Source organism: Schistocerca cancellata, chromosome 4, assembly GCF_023864275.1.
Source record: "Schistocerca cancellata isolate TAMUIC-IGC-003103 chromosome 4, iqSchCanc2.1, whole genome shotgun sequence".
Taxonomy (NCBI): domain Eukaryota; kingdom Metazoa; phylum Arthropoda; class Insecta; order Orthoptera; family Acrididae; genus Schistocerca; species Schistocerca cancellata.
The window spans coordinates 600,398,200-600,420,065 of record NC_064629.1 but is presented as its reverse complement, the minus strand read 5'-3'; the positions used below and the strand labels follow the sequence as shown (position 1 = coordinate 600,420,065).

General features: G+C 35.8%; 1 protein-coding gene across 5 annotated transcripts in view; it reads right to left on the bottom strand.

Annotated features, from left to right (window-relative positions):
* LOC126184543 (cAMP-regulated phosphoprotein 21) overlaps nt 1-21,866 on the bottom strand; it is a 1,287,166-nt gene that overhangs the window by 85,373 nt on the left and 1,179,927 nt on the right. For all 5 annotated transcript variants that reach the window (XM_049926953.1, XM_049926952.1, XM_049926954.1 and 2 more), the window contains 3 exons: nt 5,245-5,364; nt 4,977-5,136; nt 2,273-2,751 (listed from right to left, as the gene is read on the bottom strand). In XM_049926953.1, the coding sequence (XP_049782910.1) occupies nt 2,273-2,751; nt 4,977-5,136; nt 5,245-5,364 (759 nt within the window). The remainder of the gene's footprint in view (nt 1-2,272; nt 2,752-4,976; nt 5,137-5,244; nt 5,365-21,866) is intronic.

Here is a 21,866-nt window from a genome sequence, read left to right as displayed (position 1 = left end):
AGATGTAGTGAGTTGATGTTGGTCAAGAATGCCTTTAAGAAAATGAAGATACCATTATCAGCAGCTCAATGAGTTTGAGTGATGCCACGCAATAGGGCAACAAGACACTGGAAGTTCCTTCCATGATATTGCAGAAAGACTTTGCAGGAATGTAGCCACTGTACATGACTGCTGGCAGCAGTGATCAGGGGAAGGCATGGTCGCAAGATGACCAGCCTCCGAACGGCCACTTGGCACTACTGAGAGGGAAGATCATCATGTTTCGGGTATGGCTGTGTCACATCATACTGCATCTGCAGCAGCAATTTGAGCAGCAATTGGCACAATGACAAAACAAGCTGTCAGAAATTGGTTATTTATAGGACAGCTCTGAGTGAGATGCCCTCTAGTGTGCATTCCACTGACCCCAAACCACTTCAGTGGTGTGTCCAGTGAGAGCTCATTGGAGGATGGAGTGGTGGTCTGTTGTGTTTCCTGATAAACACTGGTTCTGCCTTGGTGCCAGTGATGCCTGCGTATTGGGTAGAAGGAGGACAGGTGAGTGCCTGCAGTCAACCTGTCTGCCACCTAGACACACTGGACCTACACTTGGGGTTAAGGGTGGGGTGTGATTTCATAAGACAGTAGCGGCACTCTCGTGGTTACCCCACACACCCTGAAAGCAAATCTGTATGTCAGTCATGATTTGACCTGTTATGCCGCCATTCATGAAAAGCCTTCCAGGGGGTTTCTCTTGTTCATTTTGCCCACATCTCGTGGTCGTGCGGTAGCGTTCTCGCTTCCCACGCCCGGGTTCCTGGGTTCGATTCCCGGCGGGGTCAGGGATTTTCCCTGCCTCGTGATGACTGGGTGTTGTGTGCTGTCCTTAGGTTAGTTAGGTTTAAGTAGTTCTAAGTTCTAGGGGACTGATGACCATAGATGTTAAGTCCCATAGTGCTCAGAGCCATTTGAACCATTTTTTTCTTGTTCATTGACATTGATCAACTACTAATACACTCCTGTAGACATAAATAACATTGACAAACAATATAATAGTATTACTGTTCTACCTTACCGGCATATAAAAGTTGCACATATTGAGAATATCTGCATTATTATTTGATCACATGAAATGTTGCTTCCATTTCTGTTGAAAAATATACTGGGCTGTACCAGTCCCATGTGTGGGAAAATTCACCAAATGATCATGTGCTGAATTCCTTTAAGAATTCTACAGAGATGGAATCCTGTTTACCTGTGTTTTGTATTAGCGAGATATTGTTTGCAATAAAATTGAGTTATGTCTCACAAAAATGGCTTTTCCTGAACCTCCTTAATCCTTTGAGAGAAACTACTTTTCATTTAATAATATATAACATTCAGATTAATAATCCTGCAACAGACAGACAATTTGGGTAGTACATTGTATTAGGACCTCAATCAGTATCTCACCTGACTGTTTTGAGAAGTTTCAAATATTTTTCTAGACCAGGGTTGGTGATTTCAGAATTCAGAAACAACTGATCTGTGAGAGACACTATTAAAGGTTTTGATATATTCACTGACTCTGCATAAGACCAGGTCATTTTAAGATTTTTTGAATGATTTTTCACAAAGTTATGCCTAGGGAATCTGTTTTAGGCATCATACCTAACTTTTATTATGGATGCATTAATTACCATTAAGTTTTCACTATCAGTTTCCCAGCATTCATTTTTGGAGCAAGAGTTATCAATCTCTGTTTTTACATTTCCATATGGTAGCATTACACTAAGATGGGTCTTTGGCCTACTTTATTTTTTCACTTCATGCAGATTTACACACAGCACATTTTGTAATATGCTTTATCTCCAACCACAAATCTTCTATATTTGCCAGACTTTCTTTAAACATCCTATATTCATCTGCTAAGTAGGGTATTAGTGATTATTTATCAGTCTATCAGACATCAATATCCTCCTGTCTGACTTGATAATTGTTTTACCTTTGATGATCATTGTCACTATACCACATCAGTCGTAACCACTCTCACTCTGACAACACTGTCAGATGAATTGGTTTGTTGGCAGGAGGCCTAAAATGTTTCTGTTGTAAGATCATTTCTCTTTATTATTGTAATGTATGTGTAATTTTCCTAATTACACTATGCATAACACATTTTAGTAACTGTATGAACATACTGTAGATTGTATTATGAGAGTAATTGGACTTTAATGTAAATGCTTTGGCAGATAAATGTTTCATCATTGTAAATCATAGAAAACAGTAAAGGGCTTTAAATTAATATACTTACTAACAGCCTTGTATCATAAACTGCATTAACTCCTGAGGCACCTCCAGGAACTGGGACAGGATAACTAGTGTAAATCAATGGAGATGACTGCAAGGGACAAGGCGTAACATTTTGATTTGCTGCTGGAGTTCCATAGACTTCTCCTGGCTGCATTCCCACAGGCTGTAGAAATTGTGGTGTGTTGGGGAAGAATAGAGGCTGGTCAGGCTGCACTGTCACATAAGGACATGGGCCGGAGTGACACACTGCCATGAACTGAGGTTGGGTTGATGTTGAAGTCTGAGATACAGACACAACATTTGATGGAGGTGTGGGGAGCTGCTGTTCAGTTGTAGTTGCTGTTGTTGCTGTAGTTGCTGTAGTTGCAGGACTATGTTCTGCTGAAGATGTCTCGGGCAAGGATGGAGATGTAGCAGTTGTCCTAAGAACTGGTGAGGAATGCTTTGGTGGCTGCTCATTTTCTGTTGTACTGCTCTCAGCTGTAATAGAAAGAATGTTTTATTACTAATGTATGTTATCATTAATGAGAATGATTTTGATAATACAAAATCATGACACTTTTTTCTAATTGTAGTTTTATGTACACAAGGGAACAATGAAAAATTTAATAAAAACAATTTAAGATAGCAGTCTAAAATAGATAAATAGTGGCTTTTCAGTAGACATATATTTCTGGGCATTAAAATAATCTGTAGTTACTTATACACTCTTTAGTAAGTGAATACGAAGCGTCCCCCCCCCCCCCCCCTTCCCTCCTCTTGTAGCATGTTGCATGGCATTTCATCCTGATGCAGGCAGTGACCCTTCTTGACATGGACTACAAAAGACTTTCAAGGTATTGGGGTATTGGGGAGCTATCTAATCTGTGATGGCATGATGGAGGTTAGTTAAATATGACCCTAGGCATTTACATGTTGCTTGATGGAAGCTCGAATGTGCTCAGTAGAATTGTAGTTATGTTAACTGTGAGAGCTATGCAAGCAGCCACATCTTTGTGGAATGATCTTCACTAATTCCGACATAATTAGGAAGCAATGGTATGTGATATTCTCTTTATGAAAGTAAAGATGACTTGGAGGGTGCTGGATGTGAACTAATTAATAAACATAATATGAGAGTAGGTTCTTGTATCATTCACTGTTGAGAGTTAAGCAAGTTCATTTCGCCTCCATGCAAACATCCTCACATGAGAAAATTCCACGACTTGCCGAAACAGTCCCCTGTTGGTAAGTAGTTTGCATTCATGTATTTTTAACATACTCATACCCTGTCATTGATGGGTATCAAAAACATATAGGGGAGAGTGTTGTTTCCTGACTGATGTTTCAATCTAGTGACTGATTTTACCAACACATATAGGAACGTGAATACTGCTATAAGCAGTTTCCAGCAGTTTCTACAGTTTTTGTTGTTGTGATACATGAGGCTGTGTTTTGAGCAGTGTTTGCATATATTATGAGCTCTACACATTTAAGTGCTGTGTATAATATATTAGGACTATCTTGAGGATATTGTTAAATTCTTCAGTTACAAAGTTTTATGGCAAGTAAAACTCTGTATATTTTTAAAGATAGTTAAATCATATGTGGTCAGTTAAACCATTCTTTGTTAGTTGTTCACTGTCTTGTAACTTGAAACCAAATGTCTTTTTACCAAGGAACATGTGATATTTGCAAATGAACAACATTTCTTTCCTTTCTCAAAAAGAGAAATTAGTGTTAGATGCCAATAACTACTATACGGTATCTAAATGTTTTTAACTTTCTGTTGATAATACTTCTTAATTTGATTTCATTTAGTGATTATTGGTATGTAGTAGAGTAATAATGCAACACATAGACTATTAAACACAGTACTGACAAGATTTTCTTGACTTTTAAATTTGAATGGAAAATGTGAACATTTGGAAAAACCCTTTCTGGAGTAATTTTAGAAAAAGACTGCAATGTACACAAAGTGAATTCTATCATTTAAATATGGAATAAGAAAGTATATTAAACTTCTATTACAGGGCAGGCTGTAGGCAAAAGTCTGAAAAATGTTCCAAGGTAGAGCAGATGTGGGACAGCTGCTTCTGTGGTTCTTGATGGTATATCTGTTCACTGGTTGTTGTTGTTGTTGTTGTTGTTGTTGTTGCCAAATATTGAATGGCTGAGGGATGTGCCATGGTGTGACATGTTGATCTGCTGAAAAGTCCATGTTGTTTGATGTTTACTCTGTCTTCCATTCAGTTTTTTCCATGGTAGCTAACTCTGGGATTGGAGGATTTCCATATATGGAGGTCTTAGTGGCACATTCTTGACTTGGTGGTATGACAAAACACTAGTAACCACATGTCCATGGAAATGGAGTGTCCTATGAGTTAGGCACCCAGGATGTGGCCACAATGAAATGTGCTGTTGCATGTTTCTTACCAATTTTGCACTGTCAATCCAATAGCAAGCACAAGCCCTGATGACATCACAGTCTTGTGATGTTCTGAACTATTTCATTTATTGCAATGACAAAAGTGCTCTCTCTCCCATTCTCTCCCATTTCAAGTACTCATGAGTGTATTCTTATCTGACAGTGCACTGCATGTCTTTTAATTGCAGTTGCTATTCATGAGTCAGTCCATATTTGTGCTGTACAAAACTTATGCTGTGAAATTTATGCCTCCATAACAATATTTTATTGCAAATCAACAAATGAAAAAGGTACATACGTTTCTTATCTGGGTCCTTGTCTGTTTGATTATCAGCTTCTGGTTCTGGTGAAGTTCCTCGGCTAAGTTTCACACTGTGGTTTTCTCTTACAACTTTTGGAGGATGTTGAGGATCAAATCGATAGAGAGACCCATCAGGGTTTGTGTATGCCTCAAGGGTCTGCAAAGGTAATACAATCAATTTCAATATATCAGTTTAATCTGAAGTAGAACTGTATTCAGTAATGAAAGTATGTTAATCAAAGACTGTACAATCATAATCACACACCTGATGATTTATTAGAATGCTTCCTGGTGGAATGGATGACAAGTCACTGACTGCCCACATCACAGGCTCTGCATTTGGATCTTCTAGGACATTTTGCGGTTGTGGCGCAGGTGGTTCTGTCTAAACAAAATTCTAAATAAGTACTTTAATATTACTTTTAGGAAAAGCTTACTACAGCTGTAGATTGAGATTCAAAATGGTGTACACTAATTCATCACTTTTAAATCATACAATAAACTTCATACTATACAATGCAGATTCAAAATACACAGTTAAAGGGAAACAAAACATGAGATTTGGTTCAATGACTTAGTGCCACTTATTGATAATATTAAAAAACACTATTAGAAGTTGACTCTCTTCTCTGAGTTCCTTTCATTTTTTTTATTCAGACAAATCTGAGATGTGAATTGAGCACTCATTTTAATAGCTGCTTTTATTTATATTTGTTATTTTCTTGTGGTAAAGCTTTCACATGTTGCAAAACCAGGTGACTTTGAAAATAAAGTACAATGACTAAGAAAGGATGTCTGCATATGTTATAAATGGACTAGCTACAAAAAAATGACGAGATCTGGAGCTAAAATAATTATCAAATATCCATTGTCTCTTGTTATCTTACAAAAATTCCAGTCTTAGACTGAACCATGTCGGTCAGCACACAAAGAAAATTGTAAAAAAGCTTTGAGTAGTTTCTAGACTTTTGAAAGAAACATCCAGATTATGAATTTGCATTACACAGCTAGTATCTCATGGCAACAATGTATAATTAAAAAATTTGAATCTGAGTAATTATGAAATATGAGAATCCATAATTAAAGTAACAGCACAGCTGTAAACAGCAAAAATAAAATCATTTAATTTAAGCAAATGAAATATCCTGCATGTATAATTTTAAGCAATTAATCTACTGTGTTTAATATTATAAAAATGTTTGTTTGTGGGAAAATGCTGCCACATTACAGTAGGATAAACTATTCTACTCAAAGGTGAAATAACAACGGTAAGTATCCAAACTATATAATAATTTGCTCACTAAATTTAATTTACTTTCTTTGAACTGTTTGTTGTACTCTGTTTAGAACTCAAGTGCCTAGTATTCCCAAAAGGCACATACTGATTAATACAGAAAAATTTAATATAACAAAATCTTTAATTTTATTGCATGGAACAGATGCCTGGTCAAATATACAGTCTCAAGACACCTATTGGTTGACATTTATATGGGCTGTGTCCACCCTTCATCTTTATGGCAGCTTGATCTCTGCTGGGAACACTATCAGTGAGGAGTCTGAATGTCTGTGAAGGTATGGCAGCCCATTCTTCCTCAAGATTCGAAACAAGAGAGAGTAGTGATATTGGACACTGGGGTCTGGAGTGAATTTGACATTCTAACTCATCCAAAAGGTGTTCCATTGGGTTCAGGTTGGGACTCTGGGCTGGCCAGTTAATTGCAGGAGTGTTATTGCCCATAAACCATTGCCTCATGGATCCTGCTTTATGACCAGATTCATTATCATGCTAATACAAGGAATCATCATACGAGAACTTTTCCTGTACTATACACAGTCCACAATGGTGTTGAAAAATCTGTTAGACCATCCATTTTTTTTAATTGGCACTACACCTAATTACATTCACCAAACTCAAATTATTCCACCAGATTGTAATAGTGTACAGCATGATTCACCACTTCAAATAACTCATGTCCAGTCATCACCTGTCCATTGGTGTTGCTCTTTCCACCACCCCAAGCTCTGCTTAGGATTGACTATAGAAATATGTGGTTTATGAGATGCTGCTCAATGATCATACCCCATTGTATTTAACTCCTTATGCACAGTCATTGTGTTAGCTGGACTGCTGGTAGCACTTTGGAAATCACATGTGATCCTTCTGCTGATTTCATGTGATATTTTACAGCCACCCTCCACAATGATCAATGGTCACTGCCTGTCAGTTCATGAGGTCTGTCTGGTCTTGGTTTAGCTGTGGTTGTCACTTTGCATTTCCACTTCACAATCACATCACCAACAGTCAACATTGGCAGTTTGAGAACGGTTCAAATGTTCATGTCTGCCTCATTTTATACTCATATGTCCAACTCTTGTGACATCTTGTGGTCAATTACACTTATATAGGGTGTGAAAATACTTTTAGTCTGATAGTTTATAGGTTTCATGAGTGAACACCAGAATGTAGAGTGTAGAGAAATTCACATTCAGAAATGAATTCAGTGAGTTGCTACATTCATCAACTTGATGAATCTAATATGTGAGATATTTTTTACAAACTCACATGCCTAAAGGACACAAAATAATTCAGATACTATCACAACACTGACTTAGCACCAGAAAGTACTAGACACTTGCGGGTCTAGGTACTCAGTACTTTGAAAGCAGTATTGTTAAAGAGCCAATCCTGTTTACAAAAGTTACAAAATTCTGTCTAAAACTGACAGTGATCAAGAATTAGTACAAAAAACTTCTTTTATTAGAACACTTCCAACATCCTGTGCCACATTAAATCAAGAGTAAAGAGGTCTATCAGACAATAGCAGCTCCAGGGTATAGTGAATAATGGCACCCCTTAGGAAATGATGAAAGCGACTTATTCACTGAAGTATCATTTTTCATAACCCCTATCATGAAGGACAGCTTTCAGGGCTGTAGAATGAGTCAATTTATATGAATGGAAAGGCTCAGAACGTTCATTCTGTTTGCATTGCTGAGGTTGTAATTTGACATGTTTACAAGGTTGTAAAAGCAAAAAGTGGTGGTAAAGAGTGCAATAAGATGCAGATAGTAGAACACCTAACAACAAAGAATGCTTGTTACTTGAGTTCTGACCTCTTACTCAGTTCCTTCTCCTGACTGCAACACAATGCTGGAAGAAGGAGCTTTGCTATACAATTTTTGCTGAAACATGTAATCTGTGCTATTTTTTATATTAATGACTGTGGATGGATCTGAATGAAATTATTTAAATTGTTTTTTGGTCACAAGACAGACAGTAACTTCTTTGAGTTGTGCCGTAATGGTGAAAGCTACAATATCCTTTTAAATGCCTCAAGGCGGTAACACAGCTGATGATGTGAAATGAACATTAGGGAATTTTTCCTCCTTAATTATGTAACTATTCATCCAATGAGGATGAACACAGCTACAAAGCATTCACATACATGTACATCAGATAGCAGTAAATTATCTGCATATATGATAATTACAAACAATTACAAATCAACTGCAGAACAGTGCATAAAAAGTACCACGATTTGAAGAATTTCTAAGAAGCAACGGGAGCACATAACAGTATTGAGAAACTGGTTAAACCAGAAACTGACAGGAGTGAGATTTTTTTGGGTCAGTACTAATAATTTACTCAAAGGACTACCTATGAGAGGTGAGGATTGGTGTGCTTGTAGCAGTAGACAAGAAAATTAAATACACAGGGGTACAAATTGAGTCTACATGCGAAACCGTTTTGGCAAACTGACTATCAGTGGTAAAAAAATGTAGATGAATCCTTCTATTAGCCATCTTAAGACTTCTCCATAAATGTAAATGAAAAAGTTGAGTTCACTAGTATGTATGTCTGCCAGTCATTCAGCATTTTAAACAGGTATGTTTCAGCATATTCTAAGCTTGTGTATTCTATGTATATGAAATTAGTACTTTTCATTATTTCATAATTCATGATTTAACAGATGTAGATTGATCAACAGTTTTATGTGATTTTCATTTTTCTGAGAGATCTGAAGATTGTGATGAACACAGACAGGCAGAGTTACAAATAAAACTGGATGTTTTTTTAGTTGGTGACCTGTTTTGGCCTGTGCCCATTCTCAACCCAGCTAATGTCCAGCCAAAATAGCCGTAAATAAAGTGTGTACATATATGTGTGGTCCCATACCCACATTATTTAGTGCTAGTTTGGATGAAAATTCTACTTGGCAAACATTGATTGGTTTGAGAATGGGTGTAGCCTGAATCCAGTCACTGACTAAATAAACATTCATTTTAGTTGCTACTCTGGCTGTCTCTTTTTGCATCACAATCTAAAATGAGTTGCTGTCCCACTACACTCAGCATGCTGGAGTCATACAAGTTCTTAAAATGGTCACTATGAACTGAAATGAATAGTGTAATGATATTTTTTGTGATAAATGACTGTAATTAAAGAAAAGTGTTATAATAATTGGAAGAATTGGCAAAAGAGTGAGAAAACGGCAATTTTACAAGTAGCAGTTGAAATAAAAATTCCCACAGAATTATTCAGAATGAATTCTACAAAAATCATCACAATATTATGAATAAGAATAGATTTCTACTTGACACATAGAGAAGATGTTGAACTAAAGACAGGCACAACAAAAAGACTGCTATACATTTGAGCCTCCAGCAAAACGGTCTTCTTTGAACAGCCACAGACAGTAATCATATGTGTGTGAATTGTACTTGCATGAATGTGTGTGTGTTTTCTAATTTAAAAGAAGACCTTTTGGCTGATAGCTCAAATGTACAACAGTCTTTTTGTTATGCCTGTGTGCGATTCAGTGTCTCCGGTGTGGGGTGAGTAGTAATGTATCCTTTTTTCTTTATATTGTCATAATTCTGTCCTGGATTTTCCATTATTTGATTTCTGGGAAACTTACTTAGAAAACCCAACCCATGAGAAATATATAACACATCTGTAGGTGATAAAGAGGCATTGGTTTCAGTTATCACAATGCAATTGCAGTGTGGATGATCATCCAACTACAAAAGGGACTGTAGAAGCAAATATAATAAATATTTATACTTGTGAGTATAGCAGATATTTCTAGATAAGCAGATAGTTCTAGATATATAAATATGTTGCAGAATAACTGAAAATAGTAGGTATCCTCTTGGTATAAATATATTGTCAGGTAGTTTCTTAAATGTCTGTATGTATTAACTGAAGGCCAGGTGCTATTGGAGCAAATACATCAATACTTTAATCATTATGACAGAAAAGACTGGTGCAGAATCTTTTCCAAATATCTTCACATAATTTTGTCATAGATAGAACTCCCAGAGGTGCAAAACATTTGTGTGAATATACTTATTAATAAGATATGGACTGTGATAGACAATAACAAAATGAGTGTCAAAATGTTTATTTCTACTTCCTAATGTTCCTTAAGAAAGGGAAAACAAGGAATGTTGCCATCATTCAATTGGTGTACCACTAGGATATAAAGGATACAGAATCCACTACAGACAATGTCAAAGGGCTGCTGAAATTGAAAATGGCATATGTTCTAAAAAGGTTACTGTAAGCAACAGATTTCACAGCAACCATAAATTGAGCATTAACATTCTGTCACACTGGCAGCCACTGGGTGGTTTAAAATATATATCTTCATTTTGTTTTTGTTCTTGCTCAGTTTTGGCTGTGAAGCCAATTTCAAATGCTCGTATAGTGTAAGATATCAAAATGGACATACTTGGGTTGTAAAAAAGGAGTATTAAGGTTTATCATCCCTCTGGTGTTGATGTCTTTAGAATTGTAGCACAATTGTGGATTTGAAAAGGATCAAGCAGGAAACGAATCATGTCTTTTTAAAATGAGCCACCCCACCATTGGTCATAAGCAACTCAGTAAAGTAGTGGCAAACTTAAATCTGTATGGCTAGATTGGAATTTAAATCACCATCCTCCCACATATGAGTTAGGTGAGAGGCAAAGCAATCATCACAGCATATAAGGGTAAAAATGGGGGTGTTATCCAGACTTCATAATTGAAATAATTGAAGCCTTTACACCAAGTATATAAGAAACAGGAGTGCAGCAACATTTGACTTCAGAGAGCAGGAATATACTGGATTATGTAGAGTACATTTTTACCGTTATGTGGTTTGATGATTGCTTGGATTCTAATGTAAGTATGTCAGTTTTGATGGGCTAAATTTCACAAATATTTGCAAATGGCTTATAGACAAAACATTGAGCTAATGATGAAATGAAAAGATACTTTAATCTATGCAGTGGCCACCGGTGTGACATAACATTATCATTCCATTCATATAAATTTCTAAAAATAATTTCACATTAATAAAATCTGAAAAATGAAAACTTTTATCGCAACACAATTAAAGATATTTTCAAGACACAAACATTCCTATGTAATAAAGCTGATTTCTGAAATACCATTCTTGGAAAATAAGCTGTACGCAATGTACTTCCAAGTATTTTCAGTATACCTAATTAAAATATGTAAACATTCATTACTATTCTAATCATTTATTTTATTTTTATTTGTTTTATGTTTTAAACTGTTGTTTCACATTTTACATCCATGAATGGCTTTTTGTTGTTTCTTACTTTACTGTTTACATACACATATTTTGCTAATTGAAAATAAAAAGTAACTCATTATTATGAAATAAAATATTTACAATATTGATAACCTGTAAGGAAATGCATAAAACCTGACTTTTTTACACCATACACATAAAATAACAAAATTTCATCACATAATATACACAACAAAGAAGACAATACAGAACAAAGCTCAACAGAATTTCAAATTCTCACAGGTGATCCTCTAAATGTCTTGATTTGTATCAGGCATATTTCATTACATTTGTAAGCCTCGGTGAAGAGAATTGATTATATGTTAGTGACTGCAGCTTGATTGTATTGTTCCTCGCATGGAGAATGACATCATTATCTTTTAACAGGAGTAGATTTGAAAACTTTCTCACAAAGTTTTTCCAACTTTGAAAGCTGTATACATTACACAGCTGTACCTGTGCAGTCAAGCGCTTTGGGATCATTAAAATTTTCTTCTTCTCAGGTACGAAGCTCAAAACAGTTTTTTTCACATTGGCCACCCACCTTCTCATAGTTTTAAATGAAACTAGTGGTGAGCTTTGAGCAAGAATTAGAGAATCTCTTTTTGAAGCCCCAAATGTCCTTGTGACAGCTTTGAAATCAGGTAAAAAAAATATCTGACCATGTCAAAAGCTATTTGAAAGATGTTTTCTTTCCCAGTGAAGGAGAAATATCTGTATAATTGTTAGGTTCTTGCAATGGTCAATGTGAAAGAACCATTTAGAGCATCATATCTAGGGACAGGAAACTTGTTCATCTGGTGATCTCAAAGGGCTCAAAGACACAGGCACAGCCATGGGATATATACAGGTTCTGATGTTGGAAGAACTTTGTGAGAAGACTTTCAGATCTATTTCTGTTGAATGATTATAATGTCAATCTACACTTGAGAAACAATATAATCAAGTGGCAGCCATTAGTACATAACCATTTCTCTTCACCAAGGCTTAACAATGTATTGGAAACAGCCTGATACATCTCAGGATATTCAGAAGATCACCCATGACAACTTGAAATCCTGCTGAATTTTGTTTTACATTCTCTCCCATGTCATATACATTATGTGAAGAAATTTCATTCATTTTATGTGCATGGTGTAAAAAAACCTGATTATTTACCCAGAACAATTACTTCCTGGAAATCTAAGAGAGAGTAGTAAATCTAGAATTCTAATACTCAAATACTATTTACACAATCTGAATTTAGTGAACTTTTGAATTTCTGAAGATTCTCAGTATCCTGTCCTCTGCTCACTGTGAACTTGCTAAATACATTTATATTATGAAAAGGGCATTATTCTGTAACACATCAAGAATACAGACTCAATACAGAAATTATGATTTTTTGCATTGTATTGCAGTCACATGTATAATTATTTATTTGACTATGATTAATTATTTGCACATAAACAGCACAATAATGATTATGGGATGATTGATGCATAAGTGAATTAATTTCTAAGTTCTTGATGTAGTCAGTGCCAGACATTTGATTATCAAATATACATGAAATCCTTCCTCCAATTTTTGTGAGCTGACATTTTGTTGAATTTAGTTACACTGTCCCACAATCTAATTTTACAAAATATGAAAGAGCAAAAGCATGAAAATTATGGATGCAATATTGTCTGGTGACCGTAACAAAAGGTATTAACAGAAAGTTTCACTTTGATGTTATGAGTTCTCAACAATGCAAGCCTTCCTAGATGAATTAAAAGTGTGTGCTGGTCTAAATTGAAATTTAGACATTTGTCATAAGGATATATGCAAATGGCCCAATTTCAACATTACAGACACAATCAAGATACTCTACCTGGGTAGTAAGAGAGTATCATATTTTTAAATATTTTTAAATATTATTTTCATGTTTATTGATTGTGAGATAGTTTGAGATGAATCCTAGCTGTAAGTCAAGGATGTAAATACTTTGCCAGATCCACATTAGTAGAGAATCTATTAATATTTTTAAGAGATTTAGTAGCTTGAATTATTTCTGTGGTTGCTGCATCTTTGAAAATATTGTCTGTTAGCAGTTCCTGTATCTACTGCAATAGATCCAAGGGATCTGTAGTTACTTAATTATTCATTCTTAATGTCTATGCTTGTTGCATCCACCACTGCAGTTGAACTGAGTAATGTACTCTGAATTATCTGGTTGAATCACTAAAAAATACTTGTCTTTTCTTCATTGTCAATTTGAATAATACTGTTCTCATTGCAAATTTTATAATATTTGTATACTCTACATTCTATGATATGATAATTGTGTTTTTCAAAGTCTGCTACATAAATGTAAAATCATTATTTACTTGCTCAGAGAGCATGTATAAGTCCATTGCATTAGTTCTTTGTATCATTTTTAGTATCTTGTAAAGTGTTAATTTTATATTTATTATATTAAATTGTAGACTTGTGTGCGTATGCTGTATGGTATTATTACACCATGTAAGTGACACACAGGATGTTAATAAACTAAAAAAAACTAAACATGGGAGAAAAATTATTCATCAGTGTATTAGCCTAAGAATGATGGAGACAGATGGTGATATAATGTTTCTGATCTTTCGAGTAGATGTTAACCCCAAGTTTCTTCACTACATCACATAGAGCTAAGGTATTTGACAATGACAATCTGTTAATAGGAAGGGGTAATTAAGTTAAGTGTCTATTTTTATCCTCATAAGGACATGACACTACACTCCACATTCACTCACAATAGTCATATATATTATTTAAATAAACAGTTGAAACATAATTATAGGTCAGAAAAAGGCAGTGACAAACCATCTAGCCAAGAATAGGAGTTTGGGACGTCTGCATTGTCCCCATTACTCATTAAGATGCATGGGAGAGACACTGACAATTTTCTACTACAGTTTCAAAGATTTCATAATGTTTAGTAGATACTGATCTCATTCCTTTATCAATATTCTTACAGTCAAAGTCAGTGTACCAAATCTCTTTTCTGGTATAATTTTATACAAATTTTTATAAATGGTTTTGTACATCAATTTGTTTTATTCTTTAAGGGTTTAATTTTATTGTACATACAATACAATTAATATGGTAAAATTTATGACACAGTACTCCAGAATGAATCGTTGTCTCTGCAGTGGTGTGTACTCTGTTTTGGACTTCCTGGATGATTAAAACTGTGTGCCAGAATGGGGCTTGAACCCAGAACATTGCCTATTGTTAGAAAACTCTTACTGAATGAGCTGGCACACATTTAGAATTTATTATTCAATGCTGTGTTCCCCAAGAGGTTGAAACTGTCAAAAATGAAGTGATTATTCAAAAACTAAGACCAGTACCAAAAAGATGAAGGAAGATTTTAATGTCTCGTTGACAATGAGGTCATCAAATACAGATCACAAGCTTGGATTATAAAATGATGTGGAAGAAAATTTCCCTTGTTCTTGTCAAAGAAACCATCCTGACATTTGTATGGAGTAATCAAGGAGCATTATATAAATATAAATATATAAATAAATAAATAAATATATAAATAAAATAAAATAAATAAAACTGTAGGCAAGCACTTGCTACAGAACCAACAAAAGAAATTAGTGGTTTACAGGTTTACACATTACCTCCTGATTACCAACTTTGTAAGAGAGAAGTTTCAGTAAATGGGTAGCCTGTTAAACTATAAAATGGAAGTTAATAAAAGTAATTCAGAAAATGATGTACATGTAGCTGAGTGCTCAGGTCATAGAAAGTCCAGGACGAGAGTGAAAGCATCAAAAGCATGAACGAAGTCCAACAAGAACAAGAAAAGCCAACCACTGCTATTCACTTGGGCCACCAGACATACCAATAATCCGAAAAGCATTAGGAAGAAAAAAATGCAGAGCACCTGGTCTCACTTATGATTATATCATAACTTTTCATCATCATGAGAACAGTTAAAAGAACAGACCAGGATAAACTATTAATGAAACACATGGTAATCACATTACCATGCAGAAAAATCAAGAAAGAAGCACAAAGGAAGAATATTGTTTAGATAATGTACAGCAAAAGGAAAAAGTATACAAGACAGTTTCTGTATGTGCTACAAAATTTCAAGCAACTTCAGTGAGTCCAAAGACACACTCAGATTTAGCCAATAAATTTTATGTAATAGGGAAGTTACTGATTGAATACTGTGGAATGGGGAGGGGGGGAAGGGGGTGGGGGTAGATTGCAGAACTACTAAAGATCAGGAAGTTACACAAGCTATAAAGAATTATATCAAAACAAATAAGTGTAGAGAGAGACACTATTCAAGAAAAAAGTCCAAAAGAGGGTAGTTACCATCCAAGATGAATGCAGTCAAAATGTGGATACATTTCATTAAAAAAAGAGACTTCCAACCTTCCAACTATCTCTTTATCAAAGTAAAAACGTATTTACTATCACTGCTTTAACTTGTCATTTAAAACACCCAATATGGACACGTGCTCAACATGCAAGATTAGTCTGCTGAAATTAAAAGGAGGAACAAGATCTGGAGAAAAATAATCAGTTAATAAAAAATCACAAATTGCACAAACTTCATGCAAAAAAGTTCTATGCAATAATGAAGGAGGAAAATCCTAAGGTGGTTAAAGCACGTTCTGACGTACAACAAAATCAGCCAGTATCAAAGCTCTCTGCAGGTGAAGCATTCTACTGAAGACAGGTTTGGCTACACAATTTGGGCATTATGATTCATTCCTGAGTGACGAGAAGGGAAAGGATTGCTTTCTATACTTTGCTTGAAACAGAAGGACTGAAAGAATGTAGCCAAGCAGCTTCTGCTCTATTGGACTTTCTCAGAAACTTTGATGTGTCCTAACAAAAAAATGATCCAAATGAAATCCACTTAGTTTCTGACTCCTGTACCAGTCAAAATAAAAATACAGTAATGATGTGCATTATAGTGGCCTTATGGAAGAGAGCAGAAAATTTAATATGTTGGTGCCTTATGTCCCTATTCATGGTCTCAGCTGTATGCCGCCTGACACAGTGTTGGTAGACTGTGAAGTGCTGGAACAATATGGCATGTCAAGATACTGAATAAAGACTTGGAAGCAAAGTATCACAAGTCTAGTGCACTAAAAGCCCTGTAATCTAAGATGCCTTTCAAAATTACTGCTAAGTGAATGATGGCTTATGAAATATTGTAATGTTGCCAGTGTCAGACTGTTATACTGGGAGTCTTGCAGAGTTTGGGGAATGGAAATTCAGAAATAGCAGTCAGGAAGTTAGTTAAGCACCCGCCTTGGGACTTGGGAAAGTAGAGCATGTTCAGCAAGAAAAAGAAAAAATGATGTCAGAAAACTTTTGAAGCATTTTAATGTAGAAGAGGAAAAGAAGAATTTTTTAAGTATATTGTTGAAACTTGTCAATAAATTTCCTATTAAATATGGTTTCAGCCAGTATTTTGTGTTGTATTTCAATAACAATTATTGCTATTTTGCACTTCTGCTTATCAAATATGTATGTAAAAGCATGATTGCTAATGTGTTGTACTGTAGTACATTATTGTATTTCTGTGCAAAATGATCAATAAAGTAGCTTTCTTTGTAACTAAAGACAAAAAATAAACAGAATAAATCACTCTGAATGTGTACATTAACAAAACATTTTAACTTCCATCTTTGCAGTTATTGGATTTTGAAAGAACTTGTAAATTTTGTCCCTCTACTCTGAAATAAAAAAATGAATTTTTTTTTAAACGTCAACACTCAATCAGAATTTTGCCTAAAAAAGCAGTGTAAATCTTAATTTATCTCATTCATATAATGAGTATTTTGGTATGATACTTAAAACAAATGTATTTCCTCAAAAATTTACTTTTTTTTGCTTTATCAACTTTTGTAAAAACGCTCCTCAATTTAGGAAATGATAGAAAACTTAAATCTGTGTGGCTGGATGTGTATCTGAATGGTCATCCTCCTTAATTCAAGTGCAGTGTGCTAATGACAGGTGCAAGGTAGAAGACAAGACACTTCTTTTTACATAAAGTGTTCACAGTGCTATTTTGGTATGACTAGTTAATATTTTTAGGGTCACACCCAATGTCTTGCTTTATATTTTACTGCAGACAACACTGATATGGAACTCAAATCATTGCCATGTAGACAGGAAAATCACTTCACTGTTCTACTTAGATGTACTGTCAACTGTAATCATTATGGACTTGGCAGGCACGTGTCTCTTTACTTGTATTTGTCACAGACTTGGGTTCTTGTACAGTGGAACAGAAGCATACAAAATAATTGTAAAGTCAACATATGTATTTTTGATGTATGTGTTAGGGTATGATAATGGCTATACTATTCAATGTTTGTTTCAGGAGATGTTACTTACAATTAATTATGTTAGAATGAAATAAAAAATGATAGACAGTATGTGATAATGAATGTTTTCTATTTTTGACATGTTCTACATTACATGTACATTCATTGTACACAATGTAATCCTACAGTATCAAATAAAATTCAAATTCAATTCATCTCCAGATGTAACAGAAAAATTTAGAGAAACTGATAGTTTGCTAATGCAGATGTTCTGCAATAATGCTGTCATTGTTGGAGGAGACTTTAGTTAATCAATATTTGATTTAAATAATTACAATTTGGTATGTGGAGGATATGAGAAGAATGTGAAACAATATTAAACACTTTCTCTGAAAACTACTCAGGACAAATAGTTCTGAAGCCCACTGCTGACAGAAATACTCCTGCATTAAATCTAATGATAACAAATACACCTGACCTCTGTGAGTGAGGCAGTTGTATCAGTAACTGAAGTACACAGAGTAACTATTACTAGTAAAAAGCTGTAGTTTTACTAAACTAGATAAAGAGACTGTAGTGTCATATCTCAAGGAGTAATGTGACATATTTAGCTATAGCCAGGAACATAAATATGGAGGAATTGTGGCTCAAGTTTAGAAAAATAATTACTGAGTGCTGGATAGTTATATTACTAACAGAAAATTTTATGCTGACAGGTCTCTTCTTTGGTACAGACATACTGTAAAGAAACCTCTACAAACCAGTAGCGTCTGCACTATATGTGCATAACAGAGCACAGTGCAATAGATGGAGAGATGCTAAATTAAACATGTTTGGTTGTCAGACTGGCAATGTGTAAAGTCGTCAGTGACTACCTTAGCAGAATTTATTGAAACTCCTCTCACAAAACCCAACGATATTGTGGCCATATGTAAAGGCCTCAAGTTGCACTGAAGCTAGTATTGAGACATACATGTACATATGCTCCATGAACTGAAATTGGGGATAGTAATACAAAACAGTTTTGCTGAATTCGCATTTCAGATGTTCCATAGCTAAAGAGAGTCTGAAAGAATGGTCCTAGATTAATTCTCACACTGTTGCAAATAGGAGTGATATCAGTGACACTGAGCAACAATGAAAGGTCTCGAAAATTGGACAAGGGCCCTTGACACAAACGAATCCCTGCCAAATTCTATACAGAGTTTGCAGCAGAGTCAGCCTTTCTCTTAAACATAATATATTTTGGATCCCTCAAATGAAGCAGTGTGATAAGTGGCTAGAAGAAAGCACAGTTCATAACCATCTAGCAGAAAAGTAATGAAAGTCATCCCCTAAACTACCATCCAATGTCAATGACAATCACATGTTGCACAATATTAAAATATATTTTGAGCTCCTCCTTCCCATCCAAGATGGATTCCAGAAACATTGGTCATAAAGACCAAACTTGCACTTTCCTCTCATAACATTCCGAAAGTGATGGGACAAGGCAGTTAGGTAAATGCAGCATTTCTTGAGTTCGAAAAACCATTTAACTCAATACCTCACAAATGCTTGTTAACTGAAGTATGTTCATAATGGTACCAAACAAAATTTGTGATGGAATTGTGGATCTTTTGGTACAGAAAGGCAGCATATTATCTTGGATGAAGAGTCCTCAATATATGTAGAAATAACTTCAAGTATGCCTGAGAAAAGTGTGCTGGAACCTTTGTCATTCAAGTTGTATAGTAATGACCTGCCAGGTATTGTTAATTGAAACCTGGAAAATTTTGCAGATGAAGCAGTTTTCTGTAATGGGGTACTATTCATAATAAGGTGCACATATATTCCAAAGGGTCTTACTAAGATTTAAAAGTGGTGCATAGAATGTCAACTCGCTTTAAATATTCAGAAATGTAAAATTTTAGAGTCCACAAAACACAGAAATGATGCGAAATGGAGTGGTCACATAGGTTCACTCATAGGTAAAGCAGGTGGCAGGCTTCTTCAGTTCATTAGTAGGTTACTGAACAAAGAAGACTTCTATGACTTATTCTAGTATACTATTCAAGTATATGAGTGTCATAGTAAATATGAATAACAGTGGATATTGAATGTATTTCATGAAAGGTAACACCAATGGTGACACATATTTAACCCATGGGAAAGAAACAATACTGAAAAACTTGAATTGGCAGAAACATGAAGAGAGATGCCAACTATCCCACAAAAGCCTACTAGTAAAGTTCCAAGGACCATGATTAAGCAAGGAATTTAGGAATATATTACAGCAGCCTATGTATAATTCCTCTAGGGAGTACAAAGACTAAATTAAATTAATCACAGTCCTCATAGATGCATTCCTCCTATGCTGGATATGCAGGTATATTGCTTGACAGTTGCTAAGGTACAGAGACATTGATAGACAGGAATAACCACAGCCTATGATGGTTGTCATGAAACACAACAATTATGTAATAAAGGTGATGTGGTATATTTATAAGAAAAACTGGTACAGATCTCACTGTATGTGAAAAGCAAGATAGCATGAATAATGTTCACATTTGGCACAAGTCAAAGTCCCAACATTCCCTCCTCAGGCACTATGGATATTTTGCATCTGTCATTCATGCTGGCAACCAAACTTTTGAGGAGTCCTTGGAGCATATTGTCCTACTTCTTTCTCAAGGCAGTTTTCAGTTCTTGCACAGTTTGGGGAGATGGTGTTCATTGAGAAACCTGTCTGCAAAGTGCAACAGAGGCATGCTCCATAGGGTTTAAGACTCGGGGTATGCAGGTCATTTCATACATTCAGTATCTTCAGTTCTCAGTGTTTCCAAGACCTCAGTGGTCCTGTGCGCATGTGTGTGTGTGTATGTATGTGTGGGGTGGGGGTTTGGGGTGGGGTGGGGGTAGGGGGGAGTGTCATCCATAAACAGAAATTTGGGACATACTGCACCCCTAAACAGACAGACATGATCCAAAATAATCTCCCGGCAATACTGCTGTGTACCTTGCCCAAAAATATGCAGCTGTGTTGGGACATTCTGCATAATGCCTGCCCACAGCATAAGGCCTAGGCCATACCTTTAACGTTCATGAACATCCTGTGATGTGTAAAATGCTCCTGGCACTCTTCACTCTAACTGGTGGACAGAATGACTCGATACAATATAGAGGGATTCATCAGAGAACATAGCTCTGGACCACTGTTGCTGATCTCAACCAACATGCTCCCTCCAAGAATGAGCTCTTTCTCAGTGTTGGCATGGTTGGAGTGGGATGTATTTAACAGCCTTCCAAGCATGTTACAATGTCTATAGGGATCTGTCTAGGACTGAAATATCTGTTTCTTTTCACCAATAGGTCTATGTATTGACCCACTTGTGGTGTACCTACGACCACTAGCATAGCTTTTCCAACTTTAGCAGCCTTTTTATTTGCAAGATGACAGTTGTGGCCACACCCATCATTATGGCCAGGATAGTGACACTTTGACCAGCTTCAAGCCATCCACCTGCTCACTCACAATTTTAAACACTCAAAAGATTTCTTGCAGACATTTTGCTATACCACACAAAGTGTTGCACTAATCAGTTCCACAACAAAATTCATCAAACACTGTGCTGCATGAACACTCAGATGCTTACAGACTATTCATGCATTGGCTTCATGGCAGTTAACACATCTCACACTCTCATCTGAGATGTGGAAGAAGCCTTGCCTCCAACTACCAAGCATGCAGAATGTAGTTGTCTGCATCTTGCGGCTCGCATTGGCATCAATAACACCTGTTCCTTGGGTTCTCAGGTCATTCTGAGTTTGTATGGGTGGCTGGCATAGGTAGTGAAGACTGATGGCCACACAGGCAGGGTGCAACCAGATCTCACAATCTGCAGCATTGTTCCCAGAGCTGATCGAGTTCCTTTCGCCAGGATCACTCTACTCAGGTAGCATACTACTTGTGGAGTTCACATGGTGGTTTTAGGCAGGGCAACAGTTTGACCTTT